Raw genomic sequence first — 20,000 nt, 5'->3', positions numbered from 1 at the left:
CACCTGATCTAAAGTACAAAAGAACTTAGGTGGGAGAGAGTGGTATCTGGTCAATATTTTTCAAAACCTTGGGGTCCTACACATCAGGATCAGAAAGTGTATAAACTATATAGGAAAATTTTGCCCTTGGTAAATGTGGGGTGTCAAAATGATCTATATAAGTGGCAACCTTTAGGGTTAAGGTAGTATTTACATAAAAAACTAAATGGAAAGTCTCTTTTGTGCCTGATACTACTTTTTCATCTGTAGTGACATAGATGAAACGCAAGACAGCATCAAGAATGATCGGTGCACTTTAGAACAACTAAGGGGCCTTACTGCAAATGCAACTTATGCTGGAGTGAGCCATTCTCTGACAAAAACCATACAGGTAATGTATAGATTTATTGTTTTGTTAAGTCACTTTTTACCCTTTTCCTTGATTTTGAAAAGATTTTATTTTATTTATATTGCTGTTAGTATTGTTGATAACACTGTAATAATTATAATTATATTATAATAATGGCATCAATAAATAAATAAACTCAAAGGGGAAAATCATGTATCTGTATATAAATACATTTCATAAAAAAATACTACAGTGAACATCTAATTTGGGTTAATGTATTTGATAGATTAATATTATTAAGCCAGTTGCCACAGGAAATTTCAAATACATCACAATTACATAATGGCACAGCAGACCCCTTCTCTCCTGTCTGGCTGCTGAGCAAAAATTGTTTTCTTCACCGGACACTAATCTGGATACACACACCTGCTTGAAAGGATTAATTATTTAGCACTAAATTTATTCAGTATGCCACTCAGTTTTTTTTTTTTATATAGTTAGATTTTCAAAAGATGTTTGTGGACTCAGATGAACTATTTAGTTATCCAGATTTGTATGTTTTAATAACCACAGTATTCATGTTATCATTCTAAAAAATATAGATTTCAGCTTCTTATTTTCTTACGTCAAATTAATCTCATTCCATTGTAATGGGATCTAATTTCCTTACAGTTTGTAGAGGACCCAACACACTGTATATCGGATGTGACCACCCTTCTGTCAGAGCTTGTGACAGACCTGATTCTACATCCATTACTCTACCACCTCACCACAACAGCTAAAAACAGAGCCACAGGTGGACCACCTCAGGCAGCACACTCCTCACAACACTTTCCACTTGAGGCACGGATGTGCCCCTCCGTCTCCTCCACTAGTGCATCAGCTCCACCTCCACCTCCTGATGATGAGTAGTGTAGATCTTAATGCGCCTGTACGTCACAGCATTGATTTGGCTTGATGCACCAAAGTCCCGTGCTCAAAGTCAGCGCGTTGCCATTGATCTCCAGAGCGTAGAGTTTATTTTTAGTTTTCTTCACCCATCATCAAGGGGTTAAGTTGCACCACCATTTTGCGTGTTTTGAATGTCAGGTAGCAAGAGGATTGGCATGAACTGCAGGTAATGTGTGGTGTAATTTGGTTTAGTGCAATTTTGCCTTTTCTTTCTTTCTTTTCTGTATATATATGAAAAAGTATTGTTCTGTGCCAGAGTTTCAATTAAATTAGCCTGTGATAGCCATAAAGGTGTCAAATGAAAGCTGGTTTATGTATGACATTTGCAATATGTAAAAAGTAAGATGAGTTTATATATGATTTTTTCTACAGTGTGTATTCTTGTAGTTGTGTGTCCCTTTTAAAGTTTAATATTTATAGAAAGATCCTGAAATAGCAGAGATACAGGTCCTTTCTGTAAACATTAGATATATTTTTATTTTACAAATTAATTGTTATTAATTAATCAAATTTGGAGCTGCTCTGAAATGAAGTATAGATAGCTACTTATATTTAGTTGATTTTGGTTTGGTATAATTTTAAAGAGGAATATCATATACAAAACTCAAAAATTAAAACATTTTTATTGTAATAAATAGGTTAATGAGACAAGTCATTTCAAGTAATGTACTCTAGTCCATATTTTATTTTCATGATCCAAGATGAAATATACAGTACATGTATAGAAACTAATGAGCTGAAAATCTCCTTGAGCCCCATCTAGGACAGCCAATTGGTTCCCTTCTTGCAGATTCAGCCTGAAAGCCACAAAGCTGATCTGAAACCTGATCTCACACACACCTATTTGGAAACTGGTTCGGAATGTCCATAAATTAGCTGCTTAGTATTTTGAGCAATACTAAACACTTATTTTATAGGGACATGACGTGGAAGCAAATGCCACTGCAGAGTAGATAAAAGTTCAAATTTACAAAATAGTATATTACTGTTACACAGACTATGAGCAATTCATTAAAATATAACTCACATTGGTATGGCAAATGCATAATCACACCAGGTTCCTGACTGTCAAAGCACATCAATTGATCTGTCAATTACATTTCTTTGCAACATTTGTGCTTCCTTGTCCTATCAATTGGATTTATTATATTAACTAAATATACATATTTTCAATATTCATACAACCATATATAACTTTAAAAATCTTCAAGGATAACAGAACACATAGTCTTGAGTTACAGTATATACATGCAGAACAAGGGCAGTGGACATTACATATATACAAGTTGGAGGGGGGCAGTTCTCTTGGTTACGTCTCCAAGCGATGAGCTGGAATGAAAAAATATTATTAGGTGATTATGTTTCAGCTATACTGAATAAAATGCATATTACCTGGTCCAGCAGATCACTTGCACAAGTTCAGGTTATTTATTAAATGGTCAGTCCTTCAAGTGATCAACTTAAAGAACATCAAACTTAAGACAGACTATATAATATAATATAATCATCATCCCACCCTCATCTTCATCTGTAATGCAACAGTTCAAGGTTACTGCCAGCACTATGATTATATTTAATTTTACATAACACAAATTATCTGCATTATTCAATCCGGTTATTTCTTATTCAATCTACTTGTTTATTTCTCTTTCTTCTGAGGCAGCAGCAAAACAGGATCACTACACACCGGACTTTATTTTACAATTTAGCTTTGGCTCTGGCCAATATATGCTCTCTCAACCACCAATAAATAATTTTGCTGTAACAATAAAACTGTCTTCCCCACAACATTCCAAAGACCATTATCCTGTATTTTTTCCAGTATTATGAAAACTGCAAAAATGAAAATAGAAAAGATGAGATTTAGTAAATTAAGCCTATCATGTCTGTTCATGCACTAATAAACTACTATTTTCAACTACAAATGAGAAGTGATCAAAACAAAACAATAAAACATTTTAAATACAGATCTTGTTTTTTGTCTCCACAAAAATTAACCTTGCCTACAAATTTTGAATAACATAATATAACACAGTGGATTTTTTAAAACTGTAAACCACGTACATCAGTTTCTGCATTTAGACATATAACATTCTGATTATGTCACAAGTATAAATGTGGGGTTAAGAAATAGAGAAAAAAAATACAAAGCAAGCAGTTGTACCCCAAATGAAAAACAATTGTGATTGAGAATGATTGTATATAAATGTTCTATGATTATGCAAACCCTGACATCACCAACACTAAATGATATAGTGACTTCAAGTAGCAATAAGTACTTTCTTTTTTACAATATAGGTCAAAAGCAGCCAGAGGGTTAGTAGTATTCACTTGTTGATTTTTAGTTTTGCACAAGACATTTGTTAAGAGTTATGCAAATACAATGCATTCAAATGAATAAATACTAGAGCAGTGGTCCTCAAAATCTAGGAATTAAGTGCATTTTCCCTTCTTTTTTTTTGACACATGAGGTGCTCACTAAATGTACAGATATTCATATCATCTGGGAAAACCTGATATTGCTGACTTGACTTTTTATCATCTAATGAAGCTGGGAGCCCTTGTCATGCACTGTCCACTAATTTTTTCTTTTTCCCCTATTTGTCCATAAGGAAGAGGTGACTAATCACTTAACCAATTACTGCCGGGCCACGTGCCAGAGTGCTACGACTTGGACGTTCGGCTTGATGTTGTGAACTCCCACACTCAAAATCAGCTTGTGGTTAATCTCCACAGCGTAAAGTTTTTTATCTATTTTCTTTACCCGGCAGTGTTGGGGTAATCCCTCAATGACGGTATCAGAAATCTCTTGGCGCCACTGACTCAGGTGACTTCTGGCAACCATCCTGCTATTTGGCATGGGAGTTCACTTCATGTAGTGGGACTTTCTATTCGATGCGCTCTAGCACATCATGACACCTATAACCCATACCTGGTATGATAAGTCGGTTTGATAGCTACAGGCATGGCCCGGCAGATACTGGTTAAAGAGCTTTATAAGTAGGTGATTATGTTTCAGCAATACTTGTATAATGCATATAACCTGGACCAGCACATGGAAAAAATATTTTGATTACTTTTATTCCTTCATTATTATAATGATGATAAGAATAGTAATATAATTTTTTTTTTTTTTGATAAATTCAATGAATGTGGTACACAGATAAGATCAAGTAAGCCTAGTTATTGAATCCTTGATAACAAAAGTCTTGTGCAGCCATCACAGTGTAAATAAATAAATAAATAAAATATAACCATGGTGGACAATGCAAGTTTCTTGCATCAATAGGTTAACCCAATGAGTTTTATCGGCGGCCGTGAAATCTACCAAATGGTTATATCCGTATGGGCTACATCTGTAGGGATGCCACCCGCGGCAGCGGCATCGGCGCTACACCGCCATGACATCATAGTAGATGCCACCCACGAACAAGGGGTTAAAATGGATATGGAGATGATAACGCACACTCACTTAAAGGATGGGGGATGGCACATCGTACACAGGACTAAGAAACTAGGAAAAATAAGAACCACTGCACTAGAGAATTAAATGAAAAGCCAAGGGGAAGGAAGGGTAGAAAATACTGGAAAATAGCCTTCTACATTCCACAAAAATTAGATCTTGCATTACACAAGTCAAAGAAAATGGTTCATTGCACACATAGGCTTTGGCTGCTACAAGAAAAAAGAAAAAAAGTATATATTAGTAATAAAGGAGATGACACTTGGGTCCATACCTTTCATCTTTAAAAATGTTAGAATTTTGTATTTTACAAATTGAAACTTCTCTTCTACTGACTTCAATCTAAAACCTACATATTATATACACAGACAGAGAAGAAGGAATGTGTAAATGGAACTATTTTCTTCAGAGAATTGATATTACAGAAGTTCAACCTGACCAATTTGTGTGTGATGTTACCAAGCCTGATAAAAATGTTTCACAGTACAGATATTTTCAACAAAAGCATCAGTCTGCTAAGTGTAAGTTGGGAATCATAATAATATATATATATATATACTTCATTAAATGTTTTAATCATTAAAAATGCAAAAAAAATTATGTAAGATATAGAAAAAAAGATTCTGAACGAAAGGTTTTGACACAGTTTCTCCAGCACAGTGTTGCTTCTAAGGTACACACACGTCCCAAGCCATGAGCCCACAGGCAATGGGGGGAATGCTTTACCTTAATTAAAGTTTGGATATCTGAAGTAGCTCAGAATCCTTCGTGGTGATCTGATGGACAATAATAGTTATATTCAGTTAGAAGACAATTGTTATAAGCATATAGTAGAAGAATCATCACTTTCTGCATGTCTGCTAGACTTACCTTCACTAGGTGAAGCATTTCTTCATATCGTGCTTGATTAAACCTTTTACTTTCAAGCTAATTATATAACTAACTCATAAACTGGTCCACTTTAGATAATAAGAATATGTGTGTATGTATCCATGCAAATCAAAGAACATAAATTCAAATCAAATTAAAGGATGGGTTGCCAAATATTTATGATAATTGCAAGGGTAACTATCATCAATTCATTTCCTCTGCAATATCATAACATCTATGGTTTGATATAAAACATGTAGAGAAAAAGAGAGGGAGCTGGTTGAGCAGCTTGCATAAAGTCTAAAAAGTCATCAAAATTCCTCACTCCATAAGATAAAATATATTCTTGTATCATGTGAAAGAAAGAAACCATTTAAATTCTGGTTCTCCCTCATCTTCCCATCTCCCTTCTACTTCTGCCATTCTGACTTCAACTAACCTATCAACCACAACTATATTCAAAATTCCTTCTTAAAGAAATCATTTTTGTAATTCAGGTCTTGACAATCACCTATATAACAAGTAACTCAATTGTTACACCTATATAACATCACAAATAGGTTTGCATTCTAATATATCCTGCTCATTTTGTAGATCCCCCTTTCTCAACATTTAATTCATGTCTTTCCTTTACTATTAATACAGTTATTTAATTGGAATTTACATCCCCATGACCAGTTTCACATATCATTCAATTGTTTTGGCATCTTGACCATGCAGCATTATCTGAAAAATATGCTGGCCATATATCCATAATTTTGAATAGAATTCATGCTCTCAGATGTACACATGTTAGTATAAATATATTCATTCATGTGTATACTCTATCATGTCATGTCTACGTGCAATCAGACAAAAAAATGATTGCAAGACAGCAAGAGGCTTTTGGACAGAAAAGATGTATCTGACAACATGCAGAATTAGAAACTAAACAATAATAGAGTATTATCAAATTACTAACTTCTTTAATAAATACAAAATACCTTAGTAATTTTGGGTTTTATTGTAGTAGGGCTGAATATTGTAGCTCTATTTTATTAATGACACGCAATAAATTTGATATCATTATTGACATACTATAAAGTAGAATGCTTTTATGACTTACAAAATCTTCTTAATCTTCGAGAACAATAATTGCTTCTTCCATACTCATCCAAAATCAGTTCCATGCTCACTTTGCTTTACCATCACCTGTGTGGTGGTAAAGCAAATTGAACAAAACACACGACACACAACACACACATACACCTGAGTGTGTGTGTCGTGTGTCATGTGTGTGTGTGTTGTGTGTTCTATGTGTGTCGTGTGTGTGTCATGTGTGTCGTGTGTGTGACATATGTGCCATGTGTTTGTCGTGTGTGTCGTGTGTGTGTACTGTGTGTCGTGTGTGTGTGTGTGTGTGTGTGTGTGTGTGTGTGTGTGTGTGTGTGTGTGTGTGTGTGTGTGTGTGTGTGTGTGTGTGTGTGTGTGTGTGTGTGTGTGTGTACTGTGTGTCATGTGTGTGTGTGTGTGTGTGTGTGTACTGTGTGTCATGTGTGTGTGTGTACTGTGTGTCATGTGTGAGTGTACTGTGTGTACTGTGTGTGTGTACTGTGTGTGTGTACTGTGTATACTGTGTGTGTGTGTATTGTGTGTCCTGTGTGTACTGTGTGTCATGTGTGTGTGTACTGTGTCGTGTGTGTGTGTCGTGTGTGTGTGTACTGTGTGTCGTGTGTGTGCATACTGTGTGTACTGTGTGTCGTATGTGTGTGTGCTGTGTGTCGTGTGTGTACAGTGTGTCGTGTGTCGTGTGTGTGTGGATTGTGTGTGTGTGGATTGTGTGTGTGTGTGGATTGTGTGTGTGTGTGGATTGTGTTTGTGTATGTGTTGTGTGCATGTGTCACATACATGTGTTTTATGGGGGGGGGGGGGGGGGTATGCTTGTGTGTGTGGTTTGTACTTGTGTGCTGTTTATGTGTATGTCATGTGCATGTGAATATGAGTATGCGTATGTCTGTGCATGTGAATATGAGTATGCGTATGTCTGTGCATGCATGTACATGCATGTGTGTACATGTGCCTCTGTACATTCTATTATATATATATGCATACATATATAAACACATACCTCACTGCCTGCAACCCACTGTTGGCAATGTGGAAGCATGCAAGGCTTACTTATGTCCTTCATTTGAATAGCAATATAAATATCTAAGATAATGAGCCTCCTACCTCTTACTCTGACCATTATAACCAAGCCTAGATATTCTAACCATTATTTAGACATTCATCTTTTTTTTCTTCTTTTTATGAAACATCCTAATTAACATACACTTGTGCTCTACACTGCCAAGCAGAATGCACAATACAATCTTCAAAATAAAAATTAAATTATCAATTCTCATGCAGAACAACTAATTGTGGGTGCTTGTGGCCAAGCACTGGTAAACAGGAACATACTGGCTACTGACTAGCTCTTATACTTTCTGTACTAGCATTGTAAATTATTCTTGATTCTGCTTCCAAAAGCCAACAAGGCCTAGCAACCCTTTTTAACCCCTTCACAACGGGTCACGTCTCTAGACGTCATAACAAACCGCTCGAAATGTGGCGTGCGGCTGTAGTTTTCTTCACCCGTCACCAAGGGGTCAATCAACTTTACACCACGTTCAAGCTACACAAACAAGCACTAGTAATAAACTAATAATGCAAAAAGTAATTAATCTTGAGCACATGTGATTTTTTTCAATATTTGCTTGTGTTTGTTTGTATGCTTTATCACAGAAGCAAGGCTGATATAACTTAGGGGTTTTCTGACAACAATGCTAGTAGGGTGGATAACTCAGCTATAGTGTCTTACATTCCACTCAATCTATAGTAATTCTACCTACCACTTCAATCTGATCCATTTATGCTATGTGTGAATTTACAGCTCAGCAATTCAATACACTTAAATTTTCTTAGAGCAAAGATTGTCAAAACAAAAAATGAAAAATGTCTCTTACATTGTTTGGGTATCCTCAATGATTCTGTATCCTTGATGGTAACTTCATGAGTAACAGCATGGAACAGGTATCTGACCCTCAGGTTCTTGTCTTCTCCTGGACATGGATCATAGAAGCCTGGTAACGAACACTGTTGGCAAGAAAATTCAAATTAACAGAAATAATTTCAGGTACTTCAGGATTAAATCTTTTAATCCAATATTACCCAACATGATGAACAGAAGTTGCTATTGGCTTTCACTGGGACTGAGTAGTTTCAGTGCCCTCTTTCCAATGTTTCATGAACAATTACAATGATGGTTTATAAAGGTTAGCAACCAGTGTGATGAATTTGTCAAATGATTGCAAAACTGGGTAGATGGCATGAAAAATATTATACAGGACTTTAGTCAGGTCTATATAAGTCTAAAAAGTAGAGCATTATAACAAGTGGCTAACAAAAGTACATCTGTTTCAGGAAAGAGACCAAAGGAAAATTATTTCTACAATTGATTTCCCTAAACTAAACATTTCAGACTTTAACAGTGACTCAATGAAAATTTACATTTCCTAATTTCCTAAAAGAAAATCAAGGCACTTTCAGTATCCATTTAAAAAGATATACACAAGCTACATACATCTCATTTTACATATTCAATCCAGTGGCAATGGATGATGTCTTATCATGTTATGGTGAATCAGTACAGACAACAAGGACATCTTATCACATAATGAGTCTTTGACCCAATCACTTAAATAAGATTTTGTGCACACTACCACAAGCCAGACAATAGCCCACATGCAAAGTTACACAAACTAATGAAGGTCTATCCTCACCCAACTTTACAAAAAATAATAATAATACTGAAAATATATAAATAAACACTCAAATGAATAATGGATTTATGGATGTCCAATATGCATTTAAGAAATCTACTTTCTGTTATCAAAGCAAAAGGATATGTACAAGTATGATATGCACTTAGGAAAAACAAACCACTTTCTTTAATCAAACCAAGAAGACACATACACTACATATTTAGAGAGGACCAACCTTGGATGACTCTTGGAGAATAAGCTTTGAATCCTTCACCAAACACTGCAGTGGAATGGTGACATCTACAATCTCTTCCGACACTTCACATTCATCCTCCTGTGTACCCTCAATAACAAGCTGCCCATACAATGCCCTGTAAAAAAAAGCTTAGCATCATTATCTGTGAACAAATATCTTCTGAGACATTGTAACAATAATGTTCTAGTCAGATATTGTAAATATTTACTGCCTTACAATGTTAAAGATGAAAAGATTTTTTTTTTTTTTCATATTAAAAAGACATGAGAAAAAAAGGAAATAAATATATAACTAATCAAAAAAGAAATCTGCAAATAGATACATCCATCAATGGATGTCAACCACTTCACTATATACTAGCATGTATACACATATGTATATATGTATGTATGGATGGATGCATACATACATATACTGTATATATGTATGTATATACATATGCATATACATATGTATATAAAAGATAAAATTCTCTCTCTCTTTCTATAAAATCATTTTCAATATAAAAAAAAAATAATCATTCAATAAAGACTTCTAGTTTAAAATTTGAATATTTTTAGAATAAAACCACAAAGTTCTTATTATCTATAAAAGAAAAGAGAATACTAACTGAAGGATTACAAGGCCCTTGCGAGCCTCTTCTTGGTCCACGATTCTCTTCACCGTCTCTCGCATGAGGTCCACTGCTGCCTTGGCTTCACGTCGTTTCTCTAACAGTCTACCAAGGGACCAGTGATAAAATTAGCTTTCTTTATATTAGTTATTATATATGATGGATGTCATACATTATAAAATAAAAATAAATATATATGAATAAAAATTACTGATATAAAAACACATCTACATGCATCACAGAAAAATAATGTTTCATTCAAACAGAAAAAACTATTATGCTTTAAACAAGAATCTGTATGTGCATGACCAATATAGTCCAAAACAGACAGTAACATACCTGCTTTTATTATTTTCTCTCTGCTTCTGGAGCTCTGTCTGTTTCCGCTGCCGAAGATATGGTTGAATCACAAGTTTCTGCACTGCCAACCAACTGACCAGAGGCACCATAGTTCCATACATAATAGGTGCTGGTAGAATTTCCTCACACAGTAAAATGGTCATTCCATATGTCTGTGATGCACGATGAAGTCTGGAAGCAAAGGAGACAGATGGTAAATTTTTTATTTTTATTGGTAAAAAACACAAATGTACTGGTATATTTATGTTTGTTTTTATTGTGTCAAAAATTGATAACACAACAGATGTATCTCATCATGTCATGGCAAAACAGGCCTAAATACTATGTGAAAGTGCCCCATGGTCGAAACCTGCTCTATCCTGTGTGCAGTAAACAGATGTTCATTTGTTAGGTCCTAAATGCAGTAAGGAGTATAGCAAATTATAAGTAGGTTTTGAGCCTCATTTGTTAAAAAATCATATATGCTGCAGCCAAAAGCATAGAGAGTGGTATAAATGTATATTTCCCAAACTTCTAACTTTTGACTTAAGCAACTGCCTGCCTGCAATCCATAACATGTGGTGTAGTGTGGGGTGAGGAAAACCTTTTGTGAATGGGTTGATAAGACAGGTTGATTCTCAGTTCAATAAAGCTTAAATAAGATGAACATTACCATATGAAATTTACTTACTTGACTTTGAGTTGTACACCTGTTGGAACCCCTAAAGAAATAGAGGCTGAAAGGGAGCTATTCTGTGAAACCTTCTTCTCTGCACCATATTCAAATATTGCACCAAATGTGCCTGCCCTGAAAATAATAATGATCATAATATGAAATTTCCAGGATACTAAGTACACAATCTAATAATAAAAAAAAAGTCTACTATTACAGTTCAATAGAATAATAAAGGTTTTCACTCAACATATTTTGATCTTCTTCCTCTTAAAGTATGTTTATAAATTTTTATTGCCAGGCTTATTTCCACATTACCATTCCAAAAACAACATTGCAACAGAGCATTTTCAAAATGATGCATTGAATTTCATTAATTCAGAAATCAAGCTACATGACAAAAATAAATAAATAAATAATAATTAATAAAAAAAATCCACACATACTTACTTCCCAGTCAACTTTACTTTTGCATCATTATCTGGCATTTTGTGTGTAAAAGACAGAGCAGCATATGTGTGCGGGATTCCAATATACGCCGAAAATACAATATGATGAGAAGCAGTGTCTCGAATGATCATGGTGTTCATGCCACTCTGCATTCCAGCTTTCCAAGTCAAGTATCCAACCGTATGCTTGTCCAATTGATTTGCTATAGCTGTATAAAAAAAAATATTCACTAGATAATTTTTACAAGTCACAAGAGAAAGTCTGCAACATACTAACTTCAGTCTCTGCTCAGTCAATAATATATGCAATAGTTAATAGTACCCTCTCAGTTAGTGTACTTACTTGCTACCGTTCCTACTCGCAGCCCATTGGGAGTGAAGTGTGTGAGTACTGATCCGTTGCCAAAGACTCCTCGAGAGAAATTCCTAAAACCCTTGAAGGCAAGGTTTAGCCCGTTGCCAGCTCCCATCTCCAATTCCCCCCAACCCTTCTCCGACGTGATTCTCCGCACCGAACAGTTAATGCCTCCACTTCCATTGCCATTATGAGAGGAAAGATTGCCTGCGTTAAAAAATAATTGAAAGAAAGAGTATGAGAAGGTATTCTAAGATGATAGCCAAGTTACTTTATTGTCATGATAATTCTTTACTTATATAAACTTTTATTACCAAGTCACTTCTACAGAAGTAAATACACTGATAGCTATAATGACAGCTACATGGATAGAGGGAATAATAAACTCGAATGGTTAAAAAATTAACTTACATATTCAATAAGACTCTATTACTTTTGTAAACTCTATGTGAAATAACTCACCCGACAGTATAGCAGTGTCTCTACTCGTCAGTGGTGCCTCAATGGACTGGTTCAGAGACATCCCACTTATTTCAATATGAGGTAAACCAAATATGTCTCTGAAAAAAGAAAAAGAAAAAAGCCAACTATAAAATAATGAAGTTTTGCATAAAGGCATTAAAACTAAGCATATGATAATAATGCTTCCAGGAATAAGAATAATGGATGACAAATATTACCGTAAATCCATGTACGGAGATTCTTCATCATAAACATTAAAAAGATCTGTGGCATTGACAGTCATTGTGACAGAACTTTTAGGGTTGGTCCTCTGCTGCAGCCGCCTCTCCTCACGATCCCTGCAAGCACAGCAAGAAGTAATTCATATAGACAAAAATAAGTGATATCTTTCAAATAAAAAATTTACAATAATACCCATAGTAATAGTTGTAGGAATAGTAACAGTAATGCTAATAGTAATGGTGGTGGTGGTAGTAGTAGTAGTAGTAGTAGTAGTAGTAGTAGTAGTAGTAGTAGTAGTAGTAGTAGTAATAGTAGGAATAGTAGGAATAGTAGGAATAGTAGGAATAGTAGGAATAGTAGGAATAGTAGGAATAGTAGGAATAGTAGGAATAGTAGGAATAATAGGAATAATAGGAATAATAGGAATAGTAGGAATAGTAGGAATAGTAGGAATAGTAGGAATAGTAGGAATATAAGTAGTAGTAACAGTAATTATAATAGTAATTGTAATCATCATCATTAGTATTATCATTGTTATCATCATTGTTATTATTATTATTATCATCATCATTAATAACATCAACAAAACAATAACAAAAATAACAATAACTACAATAGAAACAGCAATAAATTAATTATTAATATTAAATAATTCCAGTGTGTAAAAGTCACTTTCATAAATTTAAAACCAGCTATACCCCTTTATTTCAATTTGTACCTCCAGGGAACTCAACAACTCACCTTGCCAAGCGTTCATATTCCTCCCTGATCTCATTGGGGGTTTTGGTGCGCTGAACCACCTCCCAGCCCTGAGTCTCTAATCCAGCTGTCCCCAAGTTGTCATATATTGCACGCATGTGAGCATCACTCAGAACTGGAATGCACAATTATAAGTTTTAATCTATATAAGTTAAAAGAGAAATAACAGATTAGTATGCAATGCCTTTTTTTTAAATAATGCAATATAACTTTTCAAACTTACAATATCAACTAAGGAACCAATTGCATTGTTCAAGTTGAATAAAATACAAAAACAATAGCAATAATGATGACGATGATGATGATGGTGATGGTGATGGTGATGGTGATAGTGATGGTGATGGTGATGATGATGACAATAATTATAACAATAATATAAAAGCAAAGTGAAAAAAAAAAAAAATACCAACCTTCATAAGCTTTCTTGGTTTTACTGAAGAGCAGTTCAGCTTCCACCTTACGAGAGGGATCAGTGTGCTTGTCTGGATGGTAAAGACGACTGAGACGGCGGTATGCATTGTTAATCTCATCTTCTGTTGCCTGTGAAAAGTTACAAGATTCAATCAGAGGCCAAGTTAATATCTCATAAAGCTATGGTGCTTCCTTCAGCCTAGTTTATGGAGCTGGGCACAAGATCTCTCATCATATGCAGTATATAAGGCTTTCATGTGCATGTTCCTGAGGAGCCTACACAATGTAGAGAGGGACCACCAATCAATCTTTGAGAGACCTGTTTCTATAACATAGATTATATGACCAGTGAAGTTAAGGGAAAAAATAACCACTTGCTGATAAAACTAGATTTCAATGTAAACACTGAGGATATCCCTGATATAAAGCACTTACGAGTCCCAAGAGGATTACAACTAATGTTAACTATCAAATCAATGAAAAATATGAAGTTTTTAAAAAAGTAGCAAAAATATCATAAGAATACACAGACTGTGAGCTGACTATTAAAAAACCCGCTACATATTATATACGTATACATATACGCATATAATGTGTGTGAGTGTGTGTGTGTGTGTGTGTGTGTGTGTGTGTGTGTGTGTGTGTGTGTGTGTGTGTGTGTGTGTGTGTGTGTGTGTGTGTGTGTGTGCATATGTATGTATGTATGTATGTATGTATGTATGTATGTATGTATGTATGTATGTATGTATGTATGTATGTATGTATGTATGTATGTGTGTGTGTGTGTGTGTGTGTGTGTGTGTGTGTATATATATATATATATATATATATATATATATATTTATGTATTTAGGAAACTATTAGACTAGGTTTATTAATTCATTTCATCTCAATTCATAAGGTTGCTATTATGAACAAGTTTATTTTCACCTAGTAGAGGCATTATTGCAAGTAACATAATATTGTAAAACAATACAAAATCACTCATTAATCTTAATCTATGCCTGCATGTGCACTGGCAAAGACTAACAACTTTCACCACTTATTCTGGAACGTTTTCTGAAGTGAGAGCTTATACCCCTCCCTTGTAATTTATTGTCAAATAAAGAATCATCCCAAACTCTATTTTGCAAGAAAGTGCATGGTGAATATTTGTTGGTCTTTACTGGATAGCAAGACTAATGGATGCTCTGATTGTTGCTCTACTATCCTCTTCGACTTGAGATGAGCCATCCGTCTTAGATCACTGCCAGTTTCAACTACATTTCAATAGAACCTTCAGAATAAAGTTTCACAAAGAAATGCTTTTATAAGTCAGTGTACTCTATCTCCCTTTCATCTTCTATGTAAAAATCGAAGCATGCCAATAAAGTACTACTTATGATCAATGCTTGCCATGATGAAATTACATAATCATAAGTATATTTAGATACCTTGAATTACATAATCAAGTGTAAAAATAGATTTTAGCAATCAAAATTGGTTATACTGCCAATGCCATTACAGAATAATCGAAATATACAGTATCTCAGTCTTGGTTCTACATTTTAACCCAAATCGAAATTTAAATTTACTATCCAAGTAAGCCGAAATCAAATTAAACTCTCAATTACAAATCAAATAAAAATAATATCTTAGTACCGCCGATATAAACATGTATTTCTCAACAAAATGCATAAAGCTAATACTCCCATATTCTTATTAAATGTATAATTCGATCATTTCAGCAAACGAAGGTCATCCCAGCGTTGACCAACAATTTCGACCGTCCTTCTCGCATCTCCGTTATTGGGTCTCATATAAGCTTCAAATAAGTTCTTACCGTCCGTGGGATGTTCAAAAAGGTGTAATAATCCTCCCCGTCATCCAGCAACTCCTCTATATCCTCCGTCATGGCGTAATGCGTGAAATTCGACGGAAATTAAGGTAACTTTTGAGCCGTCTTGTCAATCACAACAACAGACGACCGTCGTTGCGTTCGAATTGGAACAAATATTATTTTCTATACTGAACACTCAGTAGTAATTACATGATCTTATTAGTTATTACCAATTTATTATTTCTAATCATTTCTCTGTTTCAAATGGGAGTAAAATGTAGTAATAGCTTGACAAGGATATTTTTTATCTAGTTACGAATTAGCAACCAGTGCAGTTCGCAGAATATACCCCTGAATTAAGCGTATATGAGCATTGGCTCGTTCTACAATATTTTTTTATTTTTTTACAAATAATATGTAGATGTGCTATTCTTAAATACGTGAATATATCACGATTACAAACAGATAATGATCGTAAGAGTTATAGAAGTGAAAGTTTTTAAGTGTCTGAAGTACCTCGGTCCATCGTACAGAATAACATGACAGCAGGAAGTTTTTGACCTTTTGCCGAATAAAATGGTATCGATAACAACAGGTGTTATTTAAGCGATATATTTACGCTTTTTCTCCATTGTCGCTTTTGACCTCGCCTTTTGAATAACAGGCGTTTCCAGAGACCACGAGTATTGCTTTTCAGTATTCTATCTTGGAGATGATATTTTATTTTATTTCAGAATTCTACGAATGAAGTAGCAGTAGGCTTATATGCAAGAATCTATTATAACTTACATTCAGTAATATGAATACCATGAATATTATAAAAGGCCGACATGTAAGGTATGTCATCATAAATGTAATCCATCAACTCAATCAGTATTTACCTGTGTACTAACATGCCCAACACAACAGGTAAACACCGTTTGCTATTCTGTCCCATATGCGAGGGTATTCAGATAATTTTATGTTCATGCTTGTTACCTTTTGTTTCCTATGAACTTAGGGGTTTTAAGAATCGTCGGTTCTCTAAAGATAACATGCGAATGGACATCATTGCACATATATGGTGTGTGTGTGTGTTTTTTTTTTTTTCTCTCTTTTTCTCTCTCTCTGTATTTATATATATATATATATATATATATACAATATAAACATGTGTGTGTGTGTGTGTGTGTGTGTGTGTGTGTGTGTGTGTGTGTGTGTGTGTGTGTGTGTGTGTGTGTGTGTGTGTATGTGTGTGTGTGTATGTGTGTGTGTGTGTGTGTGCATATAATGTATATACAAGCAAATTTATATATAGTATCACACGCACACACATTTATGTGTATATATATATATATATATTTGTGTGTGTGTGTATTATAGATATATACCTACAAATATGTATATATGTATATATATACAGTCTACAAACACATACATGCAATATGTGTATATATGTATATATATATATACAATATTATTAATATAATTATATGTATGAGTGAGCACACAAACACACACACACACACACACACACACACACACACACACACACATATATATACATATATAAATATGTGTGTGTGTGTTTCATCTGAGGGAGGGAGGACGAGTGTGCCCGGGGCTTGCCGAGGCTATCTCTGGTCGTCTCACAGCACTCGAGGGCCTGACAGACCCTGTTCTTATGTGGAATACCTTCAAGCGTGAACCGCTTGATGCAGCTCAGGAATTCATTGGTGAACGCCCAGGAACAAGACAGAATTTCATCTCGCAGGAGACACTGGAAGCCACAGATGCTTGTCGTGCGGCTCGATTGTCAGGGGATCGCAACTTGCACCGTTCTCTGGTACGCAGGATTAGGTCACTGTTGAGAAGGGATAAGGAACAGTTTATCAGTAATCTTGCAGAGGAGGTCGAAAGCCATTTCTTAGTAAATGATCTTCGTCCTGCCTACCAACCCCTGAGAAAGCTGAACTCCAAGCCCTCCTCACAGACAACTGCAGTCCGTTCAGCAAGTGGCCAGATAATCTCAGTTAACTTGGATGCGGGTAATGTTGAGATTCCTCTGCCAGACCCACCCATCAGCGAGGATCCACCCTCCCTGACTGAAGTCAGGGGGGCGATCTCCAAGCTGAAGAGTGGTAAAGCAGCAGGTGTTTGTGGCATCCCAGCTGAATTGTTAAAGGCTGGTGGAGAACCTATGGCAAGGGGCTTGTATGCAGCCCTGTCTGCCATCTGGCAGACTGGTACCTTTCCCGCTGACCTGCTGAAGGGTGTGGTGATCTCTCTCTGGAAGGGGAAAGGGGATCGCTGGGACTGCAGCAATCACCGAAGCATTACACTACTCAGTGTACTAGGCAAGGTACTCGCGCACATCCTACTGAGACGTATCAGAGACCACCTGCTGAGGCACCAAAGGCCGGAGCAATCTGGAATCACTCCTGGTAAGTCCACAATAGACCGCATCCTGGCGCTTCGAGTCATTGTAGAGCGCCGTCGTGAGTTCGGACGTGGGCTGCTCGCAGCCTACATCGACCACAAGAAGGCGTTTGATACGGTGCATCGCGAATCATTCTGGAAGATCCTGAGGCTAAGAGGAATTCCAACAAGGATTGTTGGACTAATAGAAAACCTGTATACAGGTACTGAAAGTGCTGTAAAGTGTGGTAGGGGGGTGTCGAGTTTCTTCCCTGTTAGTTCAGGCGTGAGGCAAGGCTGTGTTCTTGCACCAACACTTTTCAACACTTGCATGGATTGGATAATGGGTAGAGCTACTGTCCAAAGTCACTGTGGAGCAATATCAAGGTTACAGACCTTGACTTTGCTGGTGATGTTGCCATTCTATCTGAATCTCTGGAAACCCTAGTGGTGGCTCTTGATGCATTTAGCAATGAAGCGAAGCCCCTGGGGCTAGAGGTATCCCGGACCAAGACCAAGATCCAGGATTTTGGGGGCCTACTAGGAGACCCTGTGCAGTCGGTACGTGCTTGCGGTGAAAACATCGAAGTCACAGAGAACTTTATATACCTCGGTAGTGCAGTTCACGACTCTGGGCTGTCAGACCAGGAAGTTAGTAGACGGATTGGCCTGGCAGCAGGGGTCATGAAATCTCTCGACAAGAGTATTTGGAGATGCTGGTACCTGTGCAGAAGGACCAAGCTACGTGTTTTCAAGGCCCTGATACTGCCAGTTTAACTATATGATAGTGAAACTTGGACGCTATCTTGTTCTCTGGAATCTCGTCTTGATGCCTTTTGTAACAGATCCTTGCGCCGGATCATGGGGTACAGTTGACGGGATCATGTGTCCAACCAACGGCTGCACCGTGAGACCGGTACAGGACCTGTTACTTGCACAACCCGTGATCGCCAACTCAGGTAGACGGCCAACTGGCTGGATTCCCGCAGGATGATCCTGCTCATCAGGTTGTCTCTGTCCGTGACAACCCTGGGTGGAGGAGGCCTGTGGGACGACCGAGAAGGTCGTGGCTTGGGCAGATCGATCAAACCTGTCGTAAGAACTAGAGATGGACCGGGCCCCTGCCTGGCGGCTCGCCATGAGGGACCCTCGTGGGTGGAAACAAAGGGTGGATGCGGCTATGCGCCCCTGCCGGCGTTAACTCCCAAATGATGATGATGATGATGATATACATATACATATACATATACATACAGTATGCAAATACACACATGCATACTGTATGTGTGTGTGCCTATATGTATATATATGCGTATATAGTATTGCATATAATTATATGCATAAGTGAGCAGACAAGCACACACACACGCATGCACGCACGCATGCACGCGCACAGACACACACACACATATATGTATGTGCTTGTGTGTATGTGTGCATATATTTACATATATATATGCATATACATATAAATATATATACATACATATCTATATATGTGTATATGTATATATATATGTGTATATGTATATATACATATATATGCATATACACATAAATATTTATACATATATGCATATACACATAAATATTTATACATATATGCATATACACATAAATATATATACATATATGTATATACATATGTATGTATATGTAAATGTGTATATATATATATACGTGTGTGTGTGTGTTTTTTTAACGGTTTATTTGAGAATAGCAGTCTTACAGCAGAAAACTTACAATGGGACATTAAATATGTTCTTTCTATGATTCACTGTGAGAACTCACTGTAAAAGATTAAAGTAGCAGTAAATTAAAACACAAAGGAAGAATTAAACTTTTTTGTTC

At 36.1% G+C, this 20,000-nt stretch overlaps 2 protein-coding genes across 3 annotated transcripts in view; one reads left to right on the top strand and one right to left on the bottom strand.

Moving 5' to 3' along the window:
- The window catches only part of LOC125047704 (ectopic P granules protein 5 homolog), a 34,595-nt gene extending 31,349 nt beyond the window's left edge, over positions 1-3,246 (top strand). The window contains exons 40-41 of the mRNA XM_047646080.1: positions 250-370; positions 1,001-3,246. Coding sequence (XP_047502036.1) covers positions 250-370; positions 1,001-1,240 — 361 coding nt within the window. The 3' untranslated portion in view covers positions 1,241-3,246. The remainder of the gene's footprint in view (positions 1-249; positions 371-1,000) is intronic.
- On the bottom strand, positions 1,935-15,903 carry LOC125047705 (dnaJ homolog subfamily C member 11-like). 2 transcript variants are annotated; one of them, XM_047646082.1, is made up of 14 exons: positions 15,756-15,903; positions 13,933-14,062; positions 13,505-13,637; positions 12,760-12,879; positions 12,542-12,639; positions 12,068-12,286; positions 11,726-11,933; positions 11,294-11,410; positions 10,603-10,794; positions 10,261-10,368; positions 9,630-9,765; positions 8,597-8,726; positions 5,469-5,518; positions 1,935-2,608 (listed from the first exon to the last, which is right to left on the bottom strand). In XM_047646082.1, the coding sequence occupies exons 1-13, from the start codon at positions 15,825-15,827 to the stop codon at positions 5,499-5,501; spliced, it is 1,683 nt and encodes a 560-aa protein (XP_047502038.1). In that variant the 5' UTR covers positions 15,828-15,903; the 3' UTR covers positions 1,935-2,608; positions 5,469-5,498. The 2 variants fall into 2 exon arrangements, with proteins under 2 accessions (XP_047502038.1, XP_047502037.1); XM_047646081.1 differs by lacking the exon at positions 5,469-5,518.
- Positions 15,904-20,000: the final 4,097 nt, after the last annotated feature.

Source organism: Penaeus chinensis, chromosome 41, assembly GCF_019202785.1.
Source record: "Penaeus chinensis breed Huanghai No. 1 chromosome 41, ASM1920278v2, whole genome shotgun sequence".
NCBI lineage: Eukaryota > Metazoa > Arthropoda > Malacostraca > Decapoda > Penaeidae > Penaeus > Penaeus chinensis.
This window is presented reverse-complemented; position numbering and strand designations above follow the sequence as displayed.

Excerpts from the sequence above, each read along its gene's own strand:
- LOC125047705 (XM_047646082.1), bottom strand. The coding sequence starts at position 15,827 with ATGACGGAGGATATAGAGGAGTTGCTGGATGACGGGGAGGATTATTAC. Across the intron at positions 10,795-11,293 it reads GGTGTACAACTCAAAGTCAA|ACTTCATCGTGCATCACAGA; the intron begins GTAAGTAAATTT and ends CTTTGCTTCCAG. Across the intron at positions 9,766-10,260 it reads AAGGGCCTTGTAATCCTTCA|GGCATTGTATGGGCAGCTTG; the intron begins GTTAGTATTCTC and ends TTTTTTTTACAG.